This window comes from Nuphar pumila, chromosome 6 (assembly GCF_984573655.1).
Source record: "Nuphar pumila chromosome 6, dmNupPumi1.hap1.1, whole genome shotgun sequence".
NCBI classification, from domain to species: Eukaryota; Viridiplantae; Streptophyta; class Magnoliopsida; order Nymphaeales; family Nymphaeaceae; genus Nuphar; species Nuphar pumila.
In genome coordinates this window covers 83706364-83728281 of record NC_143254.1, presented here as the reverse complement: position 1 = coordinate 83728281, position 21918 = coordinate 83706364, and the positions used below count along the sequence as shown (strand labels likewise).

General features: G+C 35.8%; 1 protein-coding gene across 2 annotated transcripts in view; it reads left to right on the top strand.

Moving 5' to 3' along the window:
• LOC149834992 (uncharacterized) overlaps nucleotides 1–21918 on the top strand; it is a 114756-nt gene that overhangs the window by 87069 nt on the left and 5769 nt on the right. For both annotated transcript variants that reach the window (XM_090010356.1, XM_090010357.1), the window contains 3 exons: nucleotides 9302–9399; nucleotides 10811–10934; nucleotides 11539–11628. In XM_090010356.1, the coding sequence (XP_089866482.1) occupies nucleotides 9302–9399; nucleotides 10811–10934; nucleotides 11539–11628 (312 nt within the window). The remainder of the gene's footprint in view (nucleotides 1–9301; nucleotides 9400–10810; nucleotides 10935–11538; nucleotides 11629–21918) is intronic.

Sequence of the window (21918 nt, the reverse complement as noted above, 5' to 3'; positions counted from 1 at the left end):
CATCGATTAAATGTTTTTTTTATGTCGTGGAACTGGATCGATGTCGTGGAGTTTTTTTTGTGAAACTGGATTTTTTTTATCTGTTTTGGTTAGTTCAGATCTGATCTCAGATCTGGTGTCGTGATTCTACACTGTCTCTGGTGTCGTCGTAAGTTCTGCATCGTGTGGAGCAGACCGTATGGTCTTGAAGCATTCAGATTTGAATTTTTAGTGGATTGGAGAGTATATTTGAACGATTTTTTTTGGAATCTACCATATTTACAAACTGTGATAAATTTTGTTTCACGTGGTCGTTTATTGCAGCAGTGTTATTGGCAGTATCTCTTAAGTTACCGTCATTCATTATGGGTGAAGTTCTGAAATCCGATTCCAAGAATGAGACTATTGTGAATATAAAGCCTTTGCAAATCCTTTCTCTTATGGTTCTTCTGTGAAATTAAATGAAACAAACTATGCCAGGTGGTCCAGAACGTTTATGATGTCGGTATCTGGACATCATAGAAAACATATTTTGTTGGAAACTGAACTAAATGATAAAGTGGGAAAATATATTACTTGAGACGAAGATAATGACATTGTTATGTCATGGATCATGAATAGCATCAAACCTCATATTGCATATGGTCTAATTTATTATACCACAGCTAAACAGATGTGGGACAATCTTCGAGATACGTACTCTCAAGAGACTAATGTGAGCCGTATTCTCCAAGTTGAACAGGAGATATATAATTTACAGTAGGGCGATCGGACCTTGGCATAACACTATGCCTCCGTTAAAGCTGCTTTTGAAAGACTTAATGCTCATAGGCCACTGTGTTGTTCAAAGCAAAAAGATCATCAAGAACAGACTATGGTTGCTCGGTTCCTCACAGGCTTATCTTCAGACTTCTCAGTTGCGAAAGTTCAAATGTTGACCGGGTTTGATGTTCCTACCCTTGCTGATGCATACAATCGTTTGAGTAGACTTGCCATCTATCTTCCACAATCTCAACCTATATCTCAGACATCTGCTCTAGCTGTTTCATCTAGTTATGGACGAGGAAATCCTCTGAATATTAGAGGACGAAGTCGTGGAAGAGGTATGGGAGGTAGAGGTAAACTCCAATGTACTTTTTGCAGGAAATCAGGACATTTAGAAGATCGTTGTTGGGATAAATATGGACGGTCTGTCTTTCCTACATCAAAGCCTAATGGTCCAAAAGCTAATGTTACAAAACTAGAGGTAGCGAATGACACCACTTCTCCAAGTGATTGTATCACCCTTAGTCGTACAAAATATGCTGAACTGGTCATTCATCGTCCTTCAAGCTCCTCTTCTCCTGTAGCTGGTGTGGCCTACTCAACAGAAGACCATCTTCATCCCCATGATAGTAAGTGGATCATTGACTCTGGTGCATCTAGACATCTATGTGGAAACTCTAAAAAATTTTCAGATCTAAAGGATATTACTGCACATCGAGGAATCTCATTAGCAGATGGGAGTTCCTCTTCGGTTATTGGTCAGGGAAATGTTTCTATATCTGTTAAAATATGTTGTATATATATATATATGTCTATGTGTCTATCTATATATATAAATATATATATATATATATATATATATTTCTTTATTTCTTTTATTAGGGGTAAAACTGTCTTTTCACTTGTAATCGCATATCCCAAAGATATGTTTTCTTTTTTCTTTTTCATTCTTTTTTTTCTATTTTCTTTTTTTATTTTATTCTTCTTTGTATTGGTTGGAGGGGGTCCACATAGTGTCGTTGGACCCCTCCAACGGTCATAAATATGATCGTTGGAGGGGCTCCAACGACACTATGGGAGCCCCTCCTTGGGTCCCTTTGTGTATAAATAAGGGGCTTGGCCCCATGTAATTTCTAAGCTTCTTGTGAAGCTCTTTTATGAAGTGAAATATATTTTTTCACCTTTTTGTGTTTGACCACCTTTGTGGTTTATTGTTTTTTGCCCATTAGTGGCCTCTTGTGTATGTGCGTGCTTCCGTGCTTGCTTTTGGAGATTCCACCTCTCTCATTTGGCACTTCATTACAATATCCTCTTCCTTGCAGTTGAAAAATGTCCTTCATGCTCCTTCATTTCCTCAAAGTTTACTCTCAGTGAGTTGTCTTATAAAAGAGCTAAACTGTAGAGTGATATTTGATCTTGTGTGTTGTCATTTTCAGGATTTGCTGACGGGAAAGATTGGTGGAGGCTACGAAGAAAATGGAGTCTACTATCTACATCACCCAGTGGAAAACATTTATGTTGCAGTCGATTATTCCTCCAGTCCTGTTCAGTGGCATCGTCGTCTCGAACATCCTTCATTGTCAAATCTTTGTCGTGTCTTTCCTCAAATTTCGTCTACTATGTCATTTCAGTGTGAAGCATGTCAGTTGGGCAAGCATCATCGGAGTCTGTTTCCTTCTAGTTAGAGTCAGTTCAGTCATAAGGTCTTTGAACTTCTTCATGCGGATGTATGGGGTCCTAGTAAGATTCCTACCAGGACTCAGTGTCGATATTATCTTGTTATTGTTGATGATTTTTCTAAGTTGTCTTGTGTGTTCTTAATAAAAGAAACATCTGAAGTTCCGAGTATCCTCAAATCTTTAGTTACTGAAATAAAAACTCAGTTTGAATCTGTTGTCAAGATTATCCGCACTGATAATGCCCTTGAGTTTAAAACCAAAGCATTGTTGCAATTTTATCGAGACAATGACATTCAATCTCAAACCACTTGTGCCTATACTTCCCAACAAAATGGGGTGGCTGAACGAAAACACAGGCACCTCCTTGATGTAGCACGTACCCTTATGATTCAATCAAATGTTCATGCTTCATATTGGGGTGATGCGGTTATCACAACTTGTTATTTGATCAACCGCATGCCTTCATCATTCGTGGAAGACCAAATTCCTTTGCACATCTTGGATCCTAATGTAATGCTTTTCTCTTTCTCACCTAAGGTATTTGGGTGTGTTTGCTTTGTGCATAGACTTGGACCTGACCGTGATAAATTAGCTGCTCAAGCCACTAAGTGTATGTTTATCGGATATTCAAAAAATAAAAAGTGATATCGATGTTATGATCCGATTTTCCGTCAGAAGTATGTCACTGTGGATGTATCTTTCTTCGAGTCTATTTCATATTATTTCAGTGCTGGTGCTCAGATGCAAGTTGATCAAGATGACTCCTTTCCTCTTCTTGTTGCTCTTTTTCCTTTGGAATCCGTGCCCTAATTACTGCATCCACCTTTACCTACCTCATGATTTCATAATCCTCCATTGGTATATGTGTGTAGAGCTCCACCTCCACCAGTGCATCCACCTTCTTCTTCTCCTGAAGTAAGTGCTCCTGATAGCAATGACCTTCATGTTGATGATAACAGGCCAATCGCTCTAAGAAAAGAGACACGACAATATACCTTATATCCTATGTCTCAGTTTGTCTCAGATGCCAGAATTGGTAATCAGATGAAAGCATTTATTTCAGCCTTATCTGCTGAAATGGAAGCAGGCAATGCAAGATGAAATGGATGCTTTATTGTCTCAACAGACATGGGACCTGGTTGATCCCCCATTGGATGCAGACATAGTTGGATGCAAATGGGTATATACCATTAAGTACAACTCAGATGGTTCAATTGAAAGATACAAGGTCACATTAGTAGCAAAAGGTTATACTCAGACATATGGTGTTGATTTCTTTGAGACATTTTCTCCCGTTGCACGGATGGGTATCATTCGTCTTGTTCTCTTCGTAGTTGTTCACCATGGATGAAGTATGTGTCAACTAGATGTAAAAAATGCATTCCTATATGGGGATTTGTCTAAGATAGTATACATGCAACAACCTCCTGCGTTCGAGGTTGAGGGAGAGTGTTAGAAGGTGTGCAGATTAAGAAAGGCGATATATGGTCTCAAGCAAAGTCCTCGTGCATCGTTTCAAAAGTTGTTTGAGGTGATGTCAAAGTTTGGTTTTAATAGGTCAGCATCAAACCACACATTATTTATTAAGAAAACTAACTCAGGTCTAGTCGTTATGGTGGTATATGTGGATGACATCATCCTTACAGGAGATAACATGAAAGATATTGCAGCTACAAAGGCTCATCTTTAAAAACATTTTTTTACAAAAGACATTGGTCCACTTAGATACTTTCTGGGCATAGAAGTGGCTAGGAGTAGTGAGGGCGTGGTTTTGTCTCAACGAAAGTATGTTCTTGATTTATTAAAAGAGACAAGAATGTTGGGAGCTAAACCAACAAATATTCCCATGGATCACAAAGTTCATTTGTTGGAAGATGGGTCAAAACCTGTTGATAGCAGAAGATATCGCTCACTGGTAGGGAAGTTACTATATGTGACAGTGACTACATCTGATATTGCTTTGGTTGTAAGCAAGGTTAGCCAATTCATGGACAAACTGACTGAGGTACACTGGAATGTTGCAATGATGATACTCAGATACTTAAAATCTTCCTTTGGAAAAGGGTTATTATTCAAGAAAAGGGGTACCCTGGAGATAGTTGCTTACTCTGATATTGATTACGCTGGGTCTATAGAGGATATAAAATCTACCACAAGATTCTGTGTATTTGTGGGAGGTAACTTAATTTCTTGGAGAAGCAAGAAGCAATCCGTGGTTGCTAGGTCGAGTGTCGAATCAGAATATAGGGCTATGGCCCAAACAACAGCTGAATTGATGTGGGTTCGAACTGTGCTGAGTGATCTTCAAGTGAAGGTTTCATCTCCTATGGTGATGATGGCAGCTACGTATATAGCAAATAATCTGGTATTTCATGAGAGGACAAAACATATTGAAGTTGACTGTCACTACATAAGAGATATGGTTCAAGCTGGACATATTTCTACCAAGCATGTAAACTCTGAGGACCAAGTTGCAGATATTTTTACAAAGCCTCTTGCCAAACCCAGTTTCTCAAAATGTTGCGGCAAGCTGAGCATGATTGATATCTATGCTCCAGCTTGAGGGGGAGTGTTAAGAATAGTCGACCACTTAAAGTTTTATTTATTCTTAAAGTTGTTTTTAGGTATTTTATATATAATAAGGGACTCATATATAATTTTATCCTTTTTGGCTAATCTCTATTTAACTAGAGGAGATTAGACCTAATGCAGCTTTTGACGTTTTTTCCTCTCTCTCTCTCTCTCTTTCTTTCTCTCTCTCTCCCCCCCTTCCTTTCTCTCTCTATCTCGGTTTTTGTGTATTTCATTATTCTACAAAAGTCACCATTTTGTCTATTGAAATTAGGTGGCCTATAAGAGCGTACATGATTACTAAACACAGCTAGAACAGAATCATTTTCTGGTTTTGGAGTATTCTTTTTAATTCTTTTTTCCTCCGTAGTTAGTTCTTCTATGTCAATTTAGTAAGCAACGAAGTAGTGATGGGAGTGTAGTGAAGCTTGGTGAGCACGAAATACCGGTGGATGATTCTTTCAAATATTTGGGATCTATCATTCAAAAGTATGGAGAAATTGATGGAGATGTAAATCATAGGATAAAGGTTGGGTGGATGAAATGGAAGAGTGCAACTGGAGTGTTGTACGATCGTAGAATGCCATTGCGGTTGAAGGGAAAGTTTTATAGGACGACTATTAGGCCCGCTTTACTATATAGTACGGAATGTTGGGCTGCCAAGAGACATCATATTCAAAATATGAGTGTAGCTGAGATGCGTATGCTGAGATGGATGTGTGGAAATACAATAAAAGATAAGATTCGGAACGAGGAGATACGTAAGAAGGTAGGCGTTGCACCCATTGAAAATAAGATGAGAGAGACTCGTTTACGGTGGTTTGGATATATTCGGCGAAGGCCTAATGATGCTCCAGTTAGAAGGATGGAGAAATGGGAAAATATATTAGTTAAAAGAGGTCGGGGTAGGCCTAGGAAGACATGGATGGAGGTGATAAGAAAGGATATGAATGCTTTGAACCTCACCGAGGCCATGACATTGGATAGAAATGAATGGAGGAGAAGGATTCATGTGGAAGACCCATAATGATTTTCTTTGTTGGTTCATATCGCCGACCCCAATTGTTTTGGGATGAAGGTGTAGTTGTTGTTGTTGTTGTTGTTGTTGTTGTAGTTCTTCTATAGGATCAACGATAGAGGAAATTTTTCCTCGATGAAGAAGAGCCGATTTAGTCGACTCAAATTCTGGTCTTAAACCGTTTATAAATTGATAAAAATGCTCCATATCAAGTTGTTTTTTACGGAGCTCAATGCCTTTGGGACAATGTCATTTTGGCTCTAAAAGAGCCAATTCCTCCCAAGGTTCGGACAACTCATTGTAATATTTTCAAATGGTTTTTTCCTTTTGAGTCATTGTTCGAACTTTGTCTTGTAAATTGCACACATGTGCAATATCTTTGAGGGAATACATATTTTTAAGATATTTTCAAGCCTTATCGGCATGTTCGAACTTAGCAAGACTAGAACATTTTTTAATGTCTACGCTATTAATTAGCCATGACATAATTTTTGCGTACCCTATCTTCCATTCTTTCCATTTCTTTTTATAAGTGTCTAACACCTTTCTCTTCTCCTCTTCCGTAAGAGGAACTTTTTTATGACCCTCTATTTTGGTGAGAGATAATTTAGGTTATGAATCAGAACCATCCACTATACCCCATAACCCTTTTTCCCAAATGTGATGCTTTATAATCGAAGCCCACATTACATAATTAGTATCATTTAACTTCATGGGTATGATGGTGATCTTATCATTGTCATTTATCTTTTACAAGGGTAAGGAAGGAATAGATGAGAGAAGAGAAAGAGAAAAGAGAATAAGAGAGATGATGAAATACAAATTTTTGTAGCAAAAGTTTCTTCGATAACCTCCTTTCTTCAACGAATCTTCTTAAGCCAAGAATAAGGTGATGAAACACCTTTTGCAAGTGAGGCACGAAAAATGAAGTAGAAGCTCTTCAAGATCTAAGATCTCCACAGCTCTGATACCATAAAATGAAATGGTGGTCTTCCATAAACGCACTTGAATCCACCAAAAGAGTGATTATAAAGATACTTCAAGCAAACCCATAAATGGGTATAAAAGGAAGAACACAATAATGAAATAATAAATCTTTTTTAATAATAAAAATGCTTAAGAAGCATTGAGTAAATACATTGAGGGGGTTCACCCCTATTTATACAAAGAAGAGGGAGAGAGGAGAGCTCATTTAGAGCTCTCCCAAGAAGAGTCGGACTCTAGTCCAACGGCTCTTATTATAGCCGTTGAACTAGAGTCCAACAACTACAAGTCAGTCAAGTTCTAACTAGGAACTTGACTGAATAAAGTTCTAGTTCCTATTGAACTAGATACTAAAAAGAAAAAAAAAATTATTAAAAGAAAAAATATAATAATAATAACATATAATATTATATATATATATATATATTACAATTTTACATTTTAACACCTACAAGGGACAATACAAATGCCAAAGGCAATACAAAAGCACACAAGTGCATACAATGGCTACAAAGAACCTAAATGTGCACAAGCACAAGTCCACAAAGGGACAATGCACAAGTCAAACAATGACAAATACACAAGACCACAAGAGGCACCAATGGGCATACACAAAAGGACACAAAAACGTAAGAATAATAATCCTTTATTGAGATAGATTGCTTAGGAAAAGCATTAACAAAAATAGGAATAAGATGTCTCTTTTTATACAACTCAAAAGGGGCCAAGGGAGCCCTATATAGTTGTTGGCAGCTCACAATTTTATGGTCATTTGACCATAAAGTCCTTATATTAAAAGGGAATTACAAAAAAAAAGAAAAAATAAAGACAAAACAAAAAGACTAATGTGCCCATAATGGGCACGACCTATTACATAAATGTGAAATGATAAAAATACCCCTAATGAGAATTACCTATTACAACAATTTAAAAAATATATAAAAAACTAATCATATATACTTGTATGTATAACTTAACATCCTCTACTAAATGTTAAGTCACACGGACTTGGCTATAAGGTCGATGCACCCGTGTCGACACGCCCTGACACGGGTGCGGCTTCGGACACGGGGCAGACATGGTCAACCAAGTGTCAGACTCGATCAACGCACTGGGGCCGAGTCTGTCTACATTTTGAACTCGGTCAACTTTCACCGAGTCTATTTTTGTCTATTTTTTAGGGCAAAAGATGTATAAAAACTAAAAAAAAACAATCCTTTTATATATTTTTAAAAATATATATATACTGTGTAGCTGCACAGTCTATCAGCACGGTCTTTAGCAGACTGTGCAACAACTCAGTCTTTAGATATATTTTTTTGAATATATATATATATATATATATATATATATATATATATATATATATATAGCCGTGTCCCCGTGTCCAAAATTTTTGAAATTGCGCCGCACCCGTACCTGCACCCGCACCCATGTGACATAGACTACATGCCAATCTATGTCACACAAACATGCCATATGAGGTGTCATACCCGTGTTGACATGACAGGACATGGGTACAGGTACCGCACGACGTGCAGGTACATCATGGATCGAGTCCATCCCCAACCTGATCCAAAAAAAAAATTTGGTGTTTGACCTGTGGTTAAAGCGGTGAGACTATTTAGTCCCCCTCACCGCAATAAACTCTCTCTTTCGTTCTCTCACCTCTTTGGTTTACCCACCCATTTTTTTTTGGGGGGGGCATTGACCTGGGTGGGGGGAAACGAGAGGGAGAGGGTGCAAAAAAGAGAGAGAGAGGTGTACCTACATCCTTTCTTCTTCTTCCTCTTATACAGAGAGAGAGGTATGAGGTCCTTTTTCTCCTCTGTATATATAGAGAAAAGCGGTGGGAACGGGTTACAAATTACTCCTTCCTTTTTATAATAAAAGAAAAACACCTTTTAAAGTTTTAAGAAATTTCATTTTATCTCTTCTTTTTCTTTTACACCCTTTTATGGTTTAAGAAATTTTATTTTACCCCTTCTCTCTCTTTCTTTTATGTTTTAAAATTTTTTATTTTACCCCTTGTTTTCTTTTACATTTAAAATACACACACACATACATACATACATATATATATATATATATATATATATATATATATATATATATATATATATATATATATATATATATATATATATATCCGTGTCCCCATACCCACATGTTTTGAACTTGCCGTACCATACCTGCACCCGTACCCATGTGACAGATGCCAGTGCAGCAGTGCTTTATTAGATTTCCGAAGACTATGTAAACAATTAGTTCATTAATTTGACTATCTGTTGAAAATTTTGTATAGGACACAAGTGGAAGTGGAGACTCTTGGAGGCAACTTTTTGACGTTATAATTGCTCAAGCTAATAAGCCAAGTTTTTACACTTCAGAACATCCATTCCGGTTTGTCCATATTACTTTCTCTGACTTTGTGCTTACTGTCATATGCGTTAGTAAATAAATTATCTGAATGGTCCTTATGGTCAGTTTGTTTTTGAGTGAGCATGTCTTTGTTCATGGGTGTGTCCTGCTAGAGGGTTGCAGGACACCCTATACACTTCACCACTTGGCTGAGAAATACACTCTAACTGTTTCCCACCACAGTCAGCCTAGAAACCAGTGTTATCAGTACCATATTGTATCTTCTGATACAATACGGCATATCACAGTATCGCTGGTCCATGAGATATTATATAACTCCCCTGAACGATACAATATGATATTTAGTTATTTTAAATTTTATTTTATTTTGTATTGTGTGATTGTTATAATTTGTTTACTCAAAACCTTTTTCTTTTGTTTGTTATCTAATGTGACTCTTTAATAGTTAACCTTTTGTTTTTGTTAGTTATTAGTTTGTTACGATTCATAATGCTAAAATTTGATTTCTTTTTTTCTATTTTATTCTATGATTTTATTCTATTTTTTATTTTTGGAAAAAATTCTGATTTTTGTGTATTTTTTATTTTTTATGATTTTTAAAATTGGATTTTTTCATATATTACGATACGAACCATACGATACACCCGTATGTACAGCCCTTCCGATACATGTTTGGATAGGATAATTACAACGTTGCTATAAACCAATGAGGTTGGTGCCATCTAGCAAGGACCGTTCCCAATACATTGGTTTTGTTTTTCTCATGGCACAAGACGGATAGGATTACATTTATGGAATGATGGTCTATTGAGAAACCAGTATATTGTTCCATATTTCCCAGTTGGCTGTCACTTGTCCAGCGTGAGGACCAATTGAGAGTATGCCAGACAATGCCAAAAACACTGAATATACCATTGGTATTGTATTGTGTGTGTGTGTGTGTACACGTGCATACATGTGTGTGTATGTTGGTGGGTGGATTTTTATGTGTATTCCCCGGCGGCAAAGGGTAAGCCCATGGAGTTTTACGCTGCCAGGACAGTGATCGTAAGTGCAGCAGGCAGAGCCAGTGCAGCTAGGCCTGGGGGTGGTTTCTCCGTGTAAATATAAAATAAAAATAAAAATGTGGGTGGGTGGAGAGCTAAAGCATGGGCCCAACCAGCAAAGCTAAGATGCAGCCATTTTTTTGCATCATGAGTTGTTCAAAAGATTTTAGATTGGCCTGTTAGTGATACTCTCATCTGGCCAATGTAATGTATCCTGGTTATTTGCAGAATAATTAAAACTATGCTTATGGTTCTTTGAGGTTCATTTAAATAAAATCGAAATTTCATTGTCTTTGGCAAATTAATTGTTTAGTTTAGTTGAATGCTTCCATTTGTTCCTTTGCTGTTGCATTATAGCCTTTCTCACCATTTATTTGCTCTTGTAGTTCTTATGACATTGAAAGGGACACACTAGCATTTTCAAAGGTCGACTCTTTCCTTCCAAACCAGATTTATTACCATGGGAACCTTAAAGCCTTTCTTCAGACTACCAAGTGGCATGGTCCTGAGGTACTCCATGGTTTTTCTTGGGTCTCTCATTCTTTGGATATATCTCCTTACAATAGATAATTATTAACATAACAGCTGAACTTTTTATTAGTTGGACACATTACACATGATTCTCTTGGTCATACTTTTAGGCATACTAGTTTGTTATGCTGTAACTTATTTTACTGCTAAATGTCCATGGCTGTTTACTTTTCTAAGGACCGGGACTCATGATATACACTTTTGAAGTATCAAAAGATCAAAACCTTGAAATTCAAGTAGCTACTTTTGCATTGCAGATGTGAATAATGATAGGGGGCCAAGGTCATCTATAATTATCATGGGTTTCATTGAAGTTTATGAGACCCTATTTTTTATTGTGTAAGTTCTGGTGCATCACATGACCAACCATGCAATGCAAGTTCTTGGTACAATCACATTCATGGGAGATCTTTTTTTTAACTGGTTTAAGTTGCATTGGATCTCTAGGCATGGTTTTCTTAATGGTCTAGTATATAATTTTCTGTTTTCTCTAGGTGCATTTGTTGTATCTTCAACCTCTTTATCCTTCTATTATATTTGTGCATTGGGCATTGTTAAGAATCTTTTGTTTCTTGTTTTATAGGTGATATATTTTGGTGATCATTTATTCAGTGATTTGAGAGGAACATCGAAGGCTGGTTGGCGTACTGCAGCTATCATCCACGAGCTAGAAGTATGCACCTCCTTCTTCGTGCTTTGCTTTTATAGGTTTAGGTTTTCTGAGTACTTGTTAGCCTTGCGAAAGTAAATATATGTTTGCATAAGGATGCATTCCAATTGTTGTTTATCAGTTCTTCGTGCTCTATTTTGTGTGTAACCCTATGCTCTTAGTGAAACATTTTTCTCTATCAATGGCAACATATGTGAACTTTGTCAATCCTACTGGTCACAGAACGCACATGCAGATTCTTTTTATTTCCGAACAAATAATATACAACAGATGGATAAAGTATTACAGCACCTTTATAAAGTAATATACATTATCAACTTCCTTCTCAATTTTAGTTGCTTAAGTCCGAGGGACTTATCTAAGAACACAAAAGACCAAAATATTGCTGTCAATCTAGATCTTTATAGAGGTCACCTAATGGATGACCTAAGAGAATGTAGAGCATACAAATAGCACTATGAAAAAGCTCTTCTTTATATGATTGCAAGCCACTTCAATATGCTCTGATCTGTGATTCTGCATATTTTTCTCAAAATGCATAGCATTTAAAAATGAACACAAATTTTTAACACAAAAATCTTGGAAAAGCTTGTCTTTAAATCGGTGTTTGGATTCACTCACTGATATATGTAAATAGGATAAGTAGGGATATTGTGTTGTGGTGCATGATGCAGTGCCACAACTTATCCCAGGTTTGTGGATAAGTGTGTGCATCCAAATATTTTTCTCGAATTTCCCAAGTTTAGATGAAAATCGATGACCAAGTCTTGCTGCCACAGGGATAACTGGTCTTGGCATCGGAGTTGGAAGCAACACAATTAGTTCTGTTAAAATGTACACGTTGTATATAATATATATATATATATATATATATATATATATATACACACACATACTTTTGTATGTATATATATGTATATATATTTACATATATATTATTTTATTTTTATTTTATTTTTATTTTTTGTTTTTTTATTGTGGTCAACCTAGAGTTGACTAGCCATTAGAGCTAGTCTAACGGTTAGATGATCTGTAGCCGATGAGCATCTCTCACTGTATATATTAGGAGACTCCCTCTTTGTAAACATGCACCTTGTGTGCATTTGTGATATTAATAAAAATAATATTTATTTTATATTGAGTATTCTCTTGGTGTGTGCCAATAGTGGCTCTTTGTGCTTGTGCATTTGGTTTTTTTGGTGTACCTTGGTGCTCGTTTGGTGGTTCACCTTCTTTACATGGTATCAGAGTAATAGTGCTTTTGATCTTTGAAGTTGGTGGTCTTATTGTTCGTGTGCTCGTGGATCTCTCCTCAAGTGAATGTGGTTCAAGTGCGCGTGCTCTTTCTCCACATTATCTTCTCTCTCTTATCGTTTCTCTCTCTTTTCTTTCTTGGTCTTCATCTATGGAAGACAAGGGTGTCATCATCGTTCCCATCAAGTTCAATGACAAATTACGTAATGTGGTATTCTGTCATGAAGCACTACATTTGGGTCCAAGGCTTGTGGGGATTGGTGGATGGTTTTGATTTGAAACTCAAACTTCTCACGAAAGTTGAGAATGAAAAAGATATAGCACTTCAAAGAGAGGCGAAAACTAAAGCTATAGCCGATTATGAAAGAAGGTGGAAGGAGTGGCGAATGGGACACACAAAAATAATGTCATGGCTTCTCAATAGAGTAGACATTAAAAAGTGTTATAGTTTGACAAAATTTGAGCATGCTAATGATGCTTGAAACTATGTTGAGAATATGTATTCACCCAAAGGCTTTGCACATGTGTGCAACTTGCAAGATAAGATTAGAACAATGACTCAAGGGGATATGGGCATTAGAGAATACTATAATGCTATATTCAAACTTCTGGAAGAGTTGACATTACCCTTTGGATATTAAGGACAAAAATAAATAAATGCGGAGCATTTTTGTTAATTCATAAATGGGTTGAGATCGAAATTTGAAGTCACTAAGTTAGCTCTTCTCTATAGAGGGAAGATTCTCTCTATTGTTGATACGATTGAAGAGCTAAGCATGGAAGAAAATAGGTTGAAGAAACAAGCATCCAAAAATGATGAATCTGTCTTGGTCGTGTCTAGGCCAGGAACCAATGCTCGAATATACAAGCCACCTCATTTTGGGAGACAAAGCAATGAGTATGACAGCAAGAGAAAAAACATTTGTCATTATTGCCATGAATCGGGAGTCTAGGACACATCAAACCTTTTTGTCATAAGTTAAGGAAAAAGGAAGTGGTTCACCTCAAAAGACCAAGGACATAAGCAACTCCCAAGATACATCCGTCTGGAGCATGTCTCTTTGGTGGAGGCACTTCAACATTTTCTTAGAGGGTCATCTTCTTTAACCAGAGTCGTGGTCTCATCCTATTCTGATCCTGATAAATGTCCTTGGCTTCTTGACCTCGGTGCTCCATTTCATATGACTCCAAATCTTGATATCTTATCCGAATGTCATACTAATTCAAGCATGTCTAATGATTTCACTATCGATGGTACATTTCTTGAAATCAAAAGAATAAGGAATTTTGAAAGGAAGCTTGAAAACATAAAAAAAAATTCAAATCCAAAAGATGGATATATTCCTAAACTAAATTTTAATCTCTTTTCTATTTTTCAAATATCAGACAATGGATGTAAGGACTCCTCATCAAATAGTTGTTGGGTGCAGGATCGCCAATCGAGAAAGCTGATTGCGGAAAGCCATAGAGAATGATGCCCCTACTATATGGACTTTTTGAAAAAACCCAAAAATACGTTTTGTTATAATGTTCAAAAAATAGATTTGAATTTGTGGCATAAAAGATTAGGACATCCAAGTGTATCCAAAATCTCATATTTTCCAAGTTTGGAAAAAAAATTTACATTGAAAATTTTACTTATAATTATTGTATTCTTGGCAAAATAAAGAAATTACTCTTTTATGAAAGAACTTTTGTTTTCACTAGACCACTTGAATTAGTCCATTCAGATGTGTGGGGTCTGACACTAATTATATCAAAAACTCTATATGCATACTATCTGATATTTGTGAATGATTTTTGTAGATACACTTTTACTTCCTTAGACATAAGTCCAAAGTCTTCTTGCATTTTCAAATTTTTCATAACTTTGTTAAGAATAGATTTAGCAACATTTATATCTTTCGCACCGATTCGGGGGGAGAATTTTGTCTAAAGAATTTAAAAAATATCTTAATTTACATGGCATTACACATCAAAGATCTTGTCCACACATACCTCAACAAAATGGTTTGGCTGACAGAAAATATAAACCCATTATTGAAACTATTAGAACCCTATTTATTTCAAGTCATATACCTAAACTCTTTGGGTCGAAGCCGCTTTAATCATTGTGTATCTTATAAATAAATTGTCATCTTCATCATCACAAAATATCGCTCTCATTGAAAAACTTTTTAAACTTACTCTTGATTCTTTTAGATTAAGAGTTTTTTGATATAAGTGTTTTTTTTTACCAACAAAAATGACAAGTTTTCTCCTAGGGCTATTTTTTGTGTTTTCTTTAGATATGCAGCCGACCAAAAAGGGTATAAATGTTAGGACCCTAAAAATGAAAACTTGTATGTTTCAAAAAAATGTCTTTTTTAGAGAATAAAAATTTCTTTGATTATAAAAAATTTAAGGAGTGGGATCATCAAGAAGCTCTCCATCATCAATTCTCATTTTAACATTAACAACTTCTAGAGTGTCCACCTTCTTATCATCTGTAATGCTAGACTTGGAAACAATATCAAAGGCAAATTTAGATTGAGATATCAAATACCCACAAGGAGAATAAACAACTTTAATTTCTAAAAAGTATCTTAATAAGCCTAAGTCAGTCATTTCAAAGTGAGTTTTAAGAAGAGTTTTGATATTTACAACTCTTTGTTTATCGCCTCCAGTGATGATCATATCATCCACATAGAGAAGAACTATAACCTCTATATCAGAATTCTTAATAAATAAAGCAGTGTCAGTAAAAAAGGATTAAAAATCAATATCAAGCATCACATGTCTAAAACCTATCATATCAAGCTTTTGGTGCTTGTTTAAGCCATAAAGAGCTTTTTCTAAACGAAGAGCTTTGCCTTTAGAAATATTCATACCAGGAGGTGGTTCCATGTATACTTTTTCAATTAGATTTTCATTGAGAAAGGCATTTTTGACATCCATCTAAAATATGGGTCATTTCTTAATGAAAGCTAAGGCTATTAATGTTCTGACAGTGGTCATACAAGCAACAGGGGCAAAAGTTTCTTCATAATCGATGCTATATTTCTGGGTATGCCCTTTGGCTACTAATCGGACTTTATACCTTTCAAGAGTTCAATCACTATTTGTTTTAACTTTGTAAACCCATCGTCAGCCTATAGGTTTCTTACCCGAAAGGATGTCTTGAATAGTCCAGGTGGTAGCCTTTTCTAATGCATCTAATTCAGTCTTCATGGCTTCTACCCATTCTATATGATTTTTGGCTTGAGAATACTATGATGGTTCAACATATGATTGTATTAATGCAATAATTGCTCTGTATATGAGTGTAAAGGATTCGTATGAACTAAATTTTTTGAGAGGTCTAGAAACCCGAGATGACCTCCTGGTTGGTATTTCAAAATATTTTTCTAATACACATGGAAGATTTGACTCTCTTCGTCTTGAATATTGTAAACTAACATCCCTCTGGGTTTGCTCTTCGTTATTAGGTTCAAAATCAATGGTACTTTGATCATTGCCAAAGTCACATTCATTGGATTTTGAAGTTAAATCTATTAAGAAGGAATACTCAGTAACTTAGATTTTTCAAATTTCTTTCTCTAGAAAAGATACATTTCTTGATATATATAACTTTACATTTTGAAAATCAAAGCACCTATAGCCTTTTTTATTATCGGCATATCTTAAAAAGGCACAAGGAATCGCACGAGAAGAGAGTTTGTCACTTTTGTTAGTGAAAACAAAACTCTTACATCCAAAGACTCTTAGCCTAAAATAATCAGGAGATAATTTAACATGTTTTTCAATTGAAGTTGCATTTTTCAAAGATGTCATTCAGTGAATAGGATAGGTAGCAGTTAGGACAAGTTCTAACCAAAATTCTTTTGGAACTTGATTGGTTATTAATAAAGTCTTAGTTGTTTCAATGATGTGTCGATGTTTACGTTCAGTCAGTCTATTTTGCTGTGGTGTGTGCGGACAAGACCTTTGATGTGTAATGCCATATAAGTTGAGATAGTCTTTGAATTCTTTGGACATAAATTCTCCCCCTGAATCAATGCAAAAAATAGAAATATCATTTTGAAATTTATTCTTAACGATTTTGTGAAAGGTTTGAAAGTGTGCAAAAACTTCAGATTTATGTTTAAGAAAGTAAATCCAAGTATGCCTAGAAAAGTCATCGACAAAACTGACATAATATGCATATCCACCTTTTGAAAGAACTGGTGCAGGACCCAAAACATTCGAATGTACTAATTCAAGTGGTTTGGAAGAAACAAAGGTTTTATCATGAAATGATAATCTTTTCATTTTGCCAAGAATACAATCTTTGCAAGTGAAACTTTCAAAATTATAAAATTTTCTTAAACTTGAAAAATGTTGGATTTTGGCCATATGAGGATGATCAAGTCTTTTGTGCCATAAATTCAACTCTATTTTTTGAATATTATAACATAAAGCATTTTTAGGTAATTTCAAAAATTTCATGTAATAGAGTCCGCTTTCTCTATGGCCTTCCCAATCAGCTTCCCTGATTAGCGATCTTGTACCCAACAACCATGAGAAGAGAAAGATATATTACATTTGTAATCAGATATTTGGGAAACAGATAAGAGATTTAAATTTAGTTTAGGAATATATCTAACTTCTGGAATAAAAAATTTCTTTGCATTTTCAAAATTTCTTATTTCTTCTATTTCAAGAGAGGTTCCATCAGCAGTAAAAACTTTTGACACACTTGACTTATTTTTAAAACATTCGAATAATCTATTGACATTCAGGATCATGTGGAAAAAAACACCAGAGTCAAGAAGCCAAGGAAAGTTACCTAGATCGGAGAATGATGATGCAACTGCTCCAATTGAGGCTTCAGATGAGGAGGAAGCTCCTTTGAGAAGAGGTTGAAGAATCTCCATTAATTGAGTCATAGATACCGATGCATCTTGATCTTTTGATTCTGATCCAATAGATGCAACTTTCTTTTCTTCTCTTCCTCTTAACTTTCTTAGCTTTGTTAGTTTAGGACATTGAGGCCTGTAGTGCCCTGGTTCATGACAATGGTGGCAAATGACCTTTCTTTTGTCAAAGTCACAATTTTCTATTAAAATGAGGTCACCAGTGTTATTAAAAACGCGCCTCAAGGAGCAAAAAACGCGCCTCGCCTCAAGGTGAGGGGCTTCATGCCTTGAGGCGTGCACCTCATAGGCCTTAAGGCACGCCTCGGACTAAGGCGTACACGCCTCGATTTATTTGGTCAAATAAGGGTCAAAACCAGGGTTACCGGAAGCGCCTAGCTAAAAGGGGAAGCGCGCTTCCCCGAAGCGCACTTCGGAAGCGCGCTTCCCCGAAGCGCGCTTCGGAAGCGCGAAACGTCGCGCTTTCGAAGCGTGGGGGGAAGCGTCCCCCTTTTTTGGGAAGCGCGCTTCCCTTTAATGGGGGACGTGTTTCCCTTTAATGGGGGGACGCGCTTTCCTTTAATGGGAAGCACGCTTCCCCCTCGCTTCCCCTCGCTTCCCCTGTTTTTTTGCATTTTTTATTTTTTATTTTTATTTTTTTCGCTTCCGAGACGCTTCCTAGGTCGCTTCCGAGACGCTTCCCGAATCGGTCCTAAGTGGTCCCACGCTTCCCCGCTTCCTAAAATTTTGAAAGTGCCTCGCTTCCCGCTCCCGCTTCCTCAACTGGCAACCATGGTCAAAACCCTCATTCGACCAAAAAATTAAGGCTTAAACAATGCCCTACCGACCCCTTTATGTGCTTTTATTTTTTTTCTCACCCCTTATCTCTGTTTTTTTCTCACAGCCTTCTCTCCTTCACGGCTCTCACAGGTTCTCTCTCGCGTGGTGGAGCCCCAAAACAGGTACACTTTTTTTTTGCTCTCTCGTTCTCTTCTTCTTCTTCTTCTTCTTCTTCTTATCTCTTCTCTCGTCTCTTGCGTGATACAATATTCTCTTGCGCGCGCGTGATACAATCGGCCCTCTCTTTTTTCATTTTTTTTTCACCCCTCTGTTTTTTTCTCATTTTTATGATGGCATGTGATGGATTTTGTCTCTCTTTGTTTTCATACGATGCATTCAACTATTCTAATTGAGAAAATGTTGCAATTCATGCACAGATGTATGATGTTTATCTTTTTTTAATTTTTTTTATGTTTTTTTTTAATTCAAGAAAGCATTCAGTTGTAGAAAGTGGAACGATTCTACTTTTGTTGTTAATAAACTTGCTTCAAAATGATAATTTGGTTGTTCGGTAATGTCGTATGAATGTATCATAGTTAACCATTTTAATTCTTGGGTCTATTTATTCTTTTTTTTTAGTTAATGTGGAAAACCATTTTCATTTTATGTTATGGACGATCACTTGCTTGACTTTGCTAGTGTACTTAAATGATAATTTTTGCAGGAAGTAGTTTTCTTCGATCTTTTGTTTATTGTCCAACATTATATACTATACCCTTCCTGAAAGGACAAAAGAGACAGTATTGTCAATATAGAAAGTACGCGTCGGGGGGAGCCCCCGGACCCTCCTTTCTACAAGGGCAAAAACTCTGAATCAGGCTCCACAACTCATCATTTTGAACCTGCGCAATACCATACAAGTGGTGGAAGCAGAAGACCCTCAATCAGCTGACATCAAACCAACTTCTGCAAATGTATAATAGTGATATTGTAATGGCAGAACTGGATGAATGCATCCTTGTTTAATAGATATAGCAAAAATATCTCTCATCGGATTTGGGGTGCATCTCTTATAAGATATATTGGCCTGCTTGAACCTAGCACTGTCACATAGGACATTTTAAATATATGACTTTTCTCCATTACTGAAATTCATGTATAAAAATATGTATTGTCAGAGCCAAAAGCATCTGGTTTCATAAACTTACAGCTGTGGATTTCAATAAGTTCATGATCTGCTAGAAAACGTTGTCACTAGAACATGGTTAGCAATAAATAAGTTTTGCTGGGTTTGTGCAAGTAATTAGCACTCTTTTAAATGTTATTTGCATAATGGGATGGTTTTCTTGATAATTTCCAAGTTATTTAATTAGTTTTCAAGTTGTATATGTTGATTCTTATTGAATATGAATCTAATTTTTTGTGATAATATATATTTTTTTATATGCATTTTTGCAGTTGAACAATGAGAAAAGATGTAGGATAGGATCATGGAACTAAAGTTCTAAATCCTCCTAAAGATCCCAAATTCGTAGGACATGTAATTTGCAATTACTGTCATAAACAGACTACAGGAGGCATCTATAGGTTAAAGCATCACTTAGCTGGCATAAAACATGGTGTAAGCATATGCGAATCGGTTCCACTTGATGTGAAAAGATTTTTTCAGAATCATCTAAGGGATCAGAAGAAAAAAAAACAAGAAAAAGAACAAAACAAGTTTGATATCAAGATGAGTGTTTATTTTGGATCATCAACAGGCGATATGTGAACAAAGAAACCAGTGGATCATGTAGTGATGCAAAAACAAGCACAGGTAGTCTTATGGACCTCTTTGTGAACAAAGAAGCACGACAAACTATAATAAACATTGCTTTCAAAAGGGATGAAAGAAAAAATATATGTCATGCCATTGGTAGATTTTTTTATTCAAATGCCTTATCATTTAATCTGTGCAACAGTCCATATTTTGGTACAATGGTAGAAGCTATTGCAAATTATGGGCGAGGGTTCAAATCGCCTTCTTATCATAAGATCAAAACATGGATTTTGAAGGATGAGGTAGATTGTACTCACGAAATTTTAAAAGAGTTCAAAAAGGAATGGCCAAAGGTTGGTTGTAGCATTATGGCAGATTGTTGGAGAGATAGAAATTGAAGAAACTTAATTAATTTTCTTATGAACAACTCATCTGGGACAATATTTTTAAAGTCCGTTGACATTAGCGACATGGAAAAAACTTGTGCAAATTTGTATAAGTTGTTTGAAGAAGTTGTTAAAGAAGTTGGTGAAAGTAATGTGATGCAATTCATTACAGATAATGCACCAAATTATGTGGCAGTTGAGAATATGTTAACAACAAGAAAAACATGTTTTTGGACACCATGTGTGGCGCATTGCTTGGATCTTATATTAGAAGATATTAGAAATATATCAATTTTTAAAGATACAATGGAAAAGACAAAAAAAAATACAAGATATATTTATAGTCATGCATGGGTATTAAATTTGATGAAAAAATTTACAAAGAAGAAAGAACTTCTACATTCAGCTGTCACTCGTTTTGCTACAACATATCTCACACTTCATAGTATTGGATGTTATAAAAAAAAGTTGAAGTCGATGTTCTTATCTTCAAATTTTAGATCATCTAATTACTATAAGAAATCAGATGCTAAGAACATTTCTTATATTGTTCTTAATGATCATAAGTTTTGGGCTGCCATATCATATGCAATTAAAGCTACATTGTCTCTCGTGAAAGTGTTGCGATTAGTTGATGCAGATGAACCTGCTATGGGATTTTTGTACGAGGCAATGGATAGAGCAAAGGAAAAAATTGCTTCAAACCTTGACAATGTTGAAAGAAAATATAAACCTATTTGGGATATCATTGATAGACGATGGGACTTGCAACTTCATAAGCCTTTGCATGCAGCTGCCTATTATTTAAATCCACATTTTCATTATGCTGACAACTTCAATCCGGATGAAGAAGTTATGAGTGACTTTTATGATTGTGTTGAGAAATTGGTTTTTGATGCAAATGTTCGGTTGAAAATTACAACACAAATTGATGCATTTAAAAAGGCAAAGGGGTTGTTTGGTAGAGAGGCAGTTGTTACAACAAAAAAATTAAAAAGTCCTGATAAGTTTGCAATTATGTTGTTATTTGTTAATATTTTTTATGTTTTGGTTAATTATGACATTCTTAATGTTTTTAGCAAATTTGTATTGTTTTATTTGAATGTAGTTGATTGGTGGAGTTAATTTGGACACGAAAATCCTGAGTTGATGAATTTTGCAATTCGAATTTTAAGTGTGAGAGAAATTGGAGTACTTTCTTATTGGTTTGTGACTTTGTATTTTATTTGTGAAATACATT